The 6,732-nt window shown below is 40.7% G+C and overlaps 1 protein-coding gene across 2 annotated transcripts; it reads left to right on the forward strand.

Moving 5' to 3' along the window:
- The first annotated feature begins 219 nt into the window (after window positions 1-219).
- On the forward strand, window positions 220-6,353 carry LOC114364558 (zinc finger protein 629). 2 transcript variants are annotated; one of them, XM_028320748.1, is made up of 10 exons: window positions 220-580; window positions 918-1,205; window positions 1,353-1,503; window positions 1,615-1,721; window positions 2,859-3,046; window positions 3,207-3,343; window positions 3,421-3,560; window positions 3,697-3,765; window positions 4,164-4,337; window positions 6,156-6,353. In XM_028320748.1, exons 1-10 carry the CDS (start codon window positions 371-373, stop codon window positions 6,336-6,338), a joined length of 1,647 nt encoding a protein of 548 aa, XP_028176549.1. In that variant the 5' UTR covers window positions 220-370; the 3' UTR covers window positions 6,339-6,353. The 2 variants fall into 2 exon arrangements, with proteins under 2 accessions (XP_028176549.1, XP_028176550.1); XM_028320749.1 differs by lacking the exon at window positions 3,697-3,765 and having other exon boundaries at window positions 3,421-3,629.
- The last annotated feature ends 379 nt before the right edge of the window (window positions 6,354-6,732 follow it).

The raw sequence follows: 6,732 nt of genomic DNA on the forward strand, positions 1-6,732 counted from the left end.
GGCATTTCGAGAAGTTGGCATTCTGCGAAGTTGTCATTTTGCGATCGGTTGGCATTTTGAGAAGTTGGCATTTTGAGCATAAACGACAGCGAGCGAGATAGTGATACATAGTTTGTGCTTCAAGTAGGTATTCGGAGTGTGGCCTCCATTTTTATCTATCATGGAAAGAACGAAACAAAAAAAAAACAAAAAAAAATTGACAGCAGTTGACTTGACAATGACATTTTGTCAACGTGGCGTTTGTGATGGTGGCTCTGTGAAGAAAACGCAAACGCCTGAGCGAAAGTAATATCAAAGTTTAGAGTAAATAAGTTTTAGTACAACCATTTATTAAGTAAACGTAAATAAGAAATAACACTGTTGCTTAAAAATGCCACCTAAACGGAAAAAGAATATCAAAGTTACAAGAAATTATAATCGTAAAGTAACGAAAAAAATGAGACCTATTAAATCTGAGGTGAAGGAAGAAATTGCTCTTGGTAATGAAGATATTCCAGTATGCACTGTGTGTAATAGCGGTCCTGGTAGATATTGCCAATGTCAGCAAAGACTTCTGGACAAAATAGGACCCAAAAGAAAGGTAAGTAATTAAAACTGTTTCTGTAAAGTAACTCCTGTTGAATACACATTGACTTATGTAGGTCGGAATCATTGCCGTTCCTTATTGGAATAGCGAGTGGCACCGTCAAAATAACAAGTTGTTTTGGTTCTAAAATGATTGTAAATTTCTTAAAAAATTAACAACCTACAGTAAGGTGCAGTAAATTGATACTATCTTATCAGTTAAATTGTCATTTTGTAATAGTAACTAATTTTTCACAATACAACATCACTATTCATATTATTTATTAATTATAACATTGTATTTTTTTGCACTTTTGCTTTGAATATTAATTTTTTTATTGTTTATTTTACAGGCCATTATAAAATGTCAGAAATGCCCTAAAATATACAAGTTTAAAAAGAGGTATTTGCAGCATTGTTTAAATGAACATTCCACAACACCTGGCAGTGTGTCTTGTGCGCAGTGCAGCGTCACTTGTCCTGACAAGAAAGTGTTAGCTAAACACATCGAGCATACCCACAATCGCAAAGAATTTGAGTGTCCCCGGTGCTCCAAGAAGTTTGTGAGACACGCTCATGTGTTGAGGCACTTGTCCCAGAGCGGCTGTAATGGTTCTCCAGCAGCGTCATATCCGTGTGAGGTAAACATGGGATCAATGTTATATGTTTCCTTTACATTACTGTGAGATTAATAAAATTTTAGATTATGATTAATTACAAGCTTTTATTTTGGTTATTTTTACCTTGTGTTTTAAGTATAATTCATTTTGTTTGTGTACTCCTTACAGATATGCAATTCTACATTTTCTAGAAAAGATAACCTGATAGTGCACCTTCGCTATCAACATATTTTAAATAATGGATATGCATGTAAACTATGTGAATATGGATCCAAGAATTTCTCTAAACTCGTCAAGCATTGGATTTACACTCATAATGGTAAATATTATAAACTCATTAATTCTTTATCACAAACTATTTTTGCTAATTTCCCAGTAATAATTTTCTGTTTATAATTTGGTTCTATGATTTTACACTTGGTAATTTCAGATCCGCTGAAGTTTGAATGTGACATTTGTGGGAAGTTCACATCTTCCCGAACCTCAATGGCTAAACATTTGGAAATCCATGGAGAAAAGAAATATATCTGTACTACGGTAAATAATATTTTAATATTCTCGATCTTGTATAGTTTTCTTATGATTAAAACTCAAAAAACTGAGTTTTGCATAGTGTATCTTACAAATGTTAATGGTTAAATCTTATTCTCTTTTCTTTGCCAACATGGAAAATATATTGTAGAAGGGTAAGTGAAGCTTATATACCTACAATTCATTCTGTCATTCCAGTGTGTTTGTGTCTGGTGATCTCATAGTCCTCAGTGCCATACGAATGATAGAGGAGGGAGTTACATTTTGACGGCTAATAAAAAGTATTTCAGTTGACTAAGGTGTCTACTACCAAACCAATGGTGTAGCTAGATAACCAAGGGCCCTGGGGCAATTTAGGGGAATTTCCTGGGCATATCTTTCTAATTTCTCTATTTATTTTGAAAATAGGAGAAATTTTCATAAGTTCAGTTCATTTGAGATTTTCTGGTAAGGGGCCGTTCAAGTATTACGTAAGCACCAAGGGGGGGTGGGGGGGTCTCTGTTTTGCTTATTTTGGATGACATGGGGGTAGGGGGGTCTAGATGATGATTACGTCATCGTTAGTTATTTACGTTTTTTCGGGGATTCCCGCAAATAAACATAGGTATTAGGTATGCGTAGGCACCCGCTTTGAGAACTGATTAGGGGAATTACCGCACATTAGGGAAATTACCGTGCGCTATTCACTTGTCTAATAATAATTAACTCTCGTGCCGAAACTGCCCATTGAAATTTGAGAGTCGTAGTCCGCATATTATTATACGCGAGGGCCGGCCTCCCGCGCGCGTGTTTTGTTTGGATACTAAACGTATTGTAAGCATTGAAAGTTATCGTTTGTGTTTATGATGTTTGTTATGTTCTTTATTTCTGATTATATTTTTTTATCCCTTACTCTATGTGTATCAGTTAAACCTAATATTTTCATGAATTTTCCTATTTTAAAAATGAAAATATAAAAAACATTTATAACTAAAAATGTTTACGTAAGCATAGGGGGAGGGGGTAAGTGCTTTGCTTACTTTTGATGACAAGGGGGGCGGGTGGGTTAAAAATGGTAAGAAATCTGCTTACGGAATACTTGAACGGCCCCTAAGGACTCGCTGAGCTTGAGGGCCCGTACTGATTGTATTATACGTGCCTCAGTGCGGCTACAGCACGTTCACGGCGGAGGTGCTGAAGCGGCACTCGCTGACGCACGTGGCCGACAAGCCGCACAAGTGCGAGATCTGCGGCCAGTCCTACATCCAACGCCAGCAGCTCATGCGCCACCTGGAGCGCCACGTCTCCAGCCACTGCAACACCTGCGGCCGCAAGTTCAACTCCAAAGCCAGGTATGTTCTCCGGCTTTATTTTTTTATGTTGGCTTTTGTAATTCTGTATATTAAATACTCTTTGGTTGGCGTCTTACCCGTCAAAACCAAGGAATCTCACAATATGTGTTTTACTATCATAAAAAAATTAAACCCATAAGATATTTATTTATCTTTTCAGATTACTTATTCATCAGCGCGTACATATGGGATTGGATCGCCTCGTTTGCCCATTCGATACATGCCCGAATTCAAGAAAGGAGTTCTCCAATGAAATCAGCCTTCATAACCATGTGCAGGGCCATTTGAACAAAAAGAGTATGTGTATTGGTTACCTTGGTTAAATTACGTGTTTACGAGTGGTACAGAAAATAATTCAATGTTCCACTGCGCAGAGTTCCCATGCGAAGTGTGCGGCAAAGAGTACTTCTCGGACGTGAACATGCGGCGCCACCTGTCCACGCACCGCCTGGACAAGCCGCGCCGCTGCATGTACTGCGTCACCGCGCGCGCCTACATCCGCGGCGAGCAGCTGGTGCGCCACGTGCGCCAGCACCACCCCGACCTGTTCAGCACGCACCTCGCGCACGTGCGCCAGGTCATGGTGAGTGTGCACAAGCCGCCGCGTGTACTGCGTCACCGCGCGCGCCTACATCCGCGGCGAGCAGCTGGTGCGCCACGTGCGCCAGCACCACCCCGACCTGTTCAGCACGCACCTCGCGCACGTGCGCCAGGTCATGGTGAGTGTGCACAAGCCGCCGCGTGTACTGCGTCACCGTTACCTATATTATGTGTGTGTAGTGCCGCAACGGCACTTCGACCGGAGTGAGTGCTGCGCCGGCACCCCCACTGGCTTCAATACTGTGGCGGCGCCTCGATCGACGTGAATGCTGTGGCTGAGCCTGGACAGGCGCCAATGTTGTGGTGGCGCCTCGATCGACGTGAATTGCTGGACTAATGCCCGTTTTCACCATCAATTCCTAATTTTTAAGTGACTCCTATGCAAACAAAATGCCTGATAATGTGTTACTATAGGGGTCATTTAAAAATTAGGGATTGATGGTGAAAACCGGCATGAGGCGCCTGTTTTGTACAAGCAGCACGGACGATTATTCATGTATTTTTTTCCACCACTCAGGGAACGAACTTGGCAATAGACCGAGTGAAGAAGTCTGAGCTGGAGTCGATCCTGAACCTGCTGGACGCGGAGTCGGAGCGCATCCTGGACGGCTACGGCGGCTCCGACGTGCTGTACGGCGGCATGCAGGAGGACCCCGCGCTCGCCGCGCCTGCTGGCGAGGTACCTGTCAAAGTAAGTGCACTATGTTAGAATAGAATAGAATAACGTTTATTTTGCTGCCACATGAATACACATCTATACTTATAATAAATTTGTAGAGAGGTCAATTCTGTACATGAAATATATTTTCAAAATAACTATCAGGGGGTGATTAGTGATCGATACTGATGCCAAAAATGCAATCAGTAAAATTTTTGTCTGTCTGTCTGTCTGTCTGTCTGTATGTTCCTTATAGAAACAAAAACTACTCGACGGATTTTAACGAAACTTGGTACAATTATTCTTCATACTCCTGGGCAGGTTATAGGATACTTAGGAATTCCCACGGGACCGGGAATTAGCGGGAAAATATGTTTGTATGAAAAATCTAAACTGCTTAAGTTAGACGCTTAAAATTTGGCATGCAAGTACCTTAGTAAACTTAAAGCTTAGTTACAACAGGATATTGCAAAATTCCCACGGGAACGGGAGTTAGCGGGAAAAAACATTTGTATGAAAAAATCTTATACTTATAATAAATTTGTAGAGAGGTCAATTCTGTACATGAAATATATTTTCAAAATAACTATCAGGGGGTGATTAGTGATCGATACTGATGCCAAAAATGCAATCAGTAAAATTTTTGTCTGTCTGTCTGTCTGTCTGTCTGTATGTTCCTTATAGAAACAAAAACTACTCGACGGATTTTAACGAAACTTGGTACAATTATTCTTCATACTCCTGGGCAGGTTATAGGATACTTAGGAATTCCCACGGGACCGGGAATTAGCGGGAAAATATGTTTGTATGAAAAATCTAAACTGCTTAAGTTAGACGCTTAAAATTTGGCATGCAAGTACCTTAGTAAACTTAAAGCTTAGTTACAACAGGATATTGCAAAATTCCCACGGGAACGGGAGTTAGCGGGAAAAAACATTTGTATGAAAAAATCTTAACCGTGTGAAAGATAGATGAAGGGGGTAAAACGGGATCCACGCGTACGAAGTCGCGGGCGGCCGCTAGTACATACATAAAACAAACGGTCAACATTACAGAACCAGTCAAAAGAATGATAATTAAAATTAAAATTAATCGGGACAGTTACTTAGGCGGCGTTGCAGCAGCAAAAAGGTCCCCGTCTCAGCATGTGTCAAGTGCATACCACATGACGCTGATTTTCAGACGGCAGCCGTGGTCGGTGTATCAGGATATTTAATGTAAACTAGCTGACCCGGCGAACTTTGTTCCGCCTTAATGGAAATAAATAAGCAGACTTTTTTTTATTTCGAACGGGATAAAAAGTATCCTATGTCCTTCTCCTGGCTCTAAACTACCTCCCTGACAATTTTCAGCTAAATCGGTTCAGCCGTTCTTGAGTTATAAGTGGAGTAACTAACACGACTTTCTTTTATATATATAGATTTAATTAATGTTCCATTTAGAATATTTTATTTTATAAGATAACCTTGTTTATTTTATTTTATTTTTATTTTTCTTTATTCAGGAAACCACAGCTCTTTATAATGATGATACAAACAGGTATTTTTGTACTTACAGACAATTTTTTGAGTGGATACTTTACAGCAGCCTTTCCCAAAGTAGTACCGCCCCCTTGTGGGCGCTGCAGGCCTAAAGGCGGTAAGAGACCCTGAAAAGAAATCGGAGCTTTGTGTAGGGGCGATTTTTAATTTAATATTCTATTATAGTGGTTTTTTAGTAGGTGAAAAAATGGGGGCGCTAAAAAAGAATTTATTCTCAAAGTGGGCAGTAGATAAAATAAGTTTGGGAACTCCTGCTTTACAAAGACTGATACAAAAATATTATTAATACCTACTAATTATTTTCTTACAGTCGGAGCCTTTCCCGCTTATGTCCGAAGAGCAGCTTGAGAACAATTTGAAAAAGTTGCTGTCACAATTGATCGATCAAGATACTTTGGAATGCTTCGGATGGCCTGATGACAGCATCGATTCGGTAAGTGCGACTACCTACGATCACTTTTCTAGACTGTGCAAATCTTTTGCCTTTGTTTAGTTAAAACCTTCTTTTTTTTTATCTGATTTTGCTGCCCCCTTATTGCGTGTTCCCGCCGACGGACAGGCACTTAAGAGTAGGCGCACACCGTTGATTTTTCGTCGGCCGATAGTTTAGTCGGGCAGTTGATCAGTATGGGCATGTATGGGAGTGCGCACACTACGCCGATTCGATTTGGCCGATTCTTCATACAATTTAAAATAGGGCACAACTATCGGCCAACTAAAAATCAACGGTGTGCGCCTACTGTTACGCAGTGTTTCTCCTTCGGCGGTAGGGCGCCACAACGTCAAGGGACCCGCTGAAAATCTGCTTCGAGGGCATGCCCCGATTAATGCTGAGCCCCTATTTGACAGCAGGGCACAATGTTTTTCTTTTTGTAATTTATGTAAAG

Source organism: Ostrinia furnacalis, unplaced genomic scaffold, assembly GCF_004193835.3.
Source record: "Ostrinia furnacalis isolate ACB-3 unplaced genomic scaffold, ASM419383v2 OfSCF7447, whole genome shotgun sequence".
In the NCBI taxonomy this organism is placed as follows: Eukaryota; Metazoa; Arthropoda; class Insecta; order Lepidoptera; family Crambidae; genus Ostrinia; species Ostrinia furnacalis.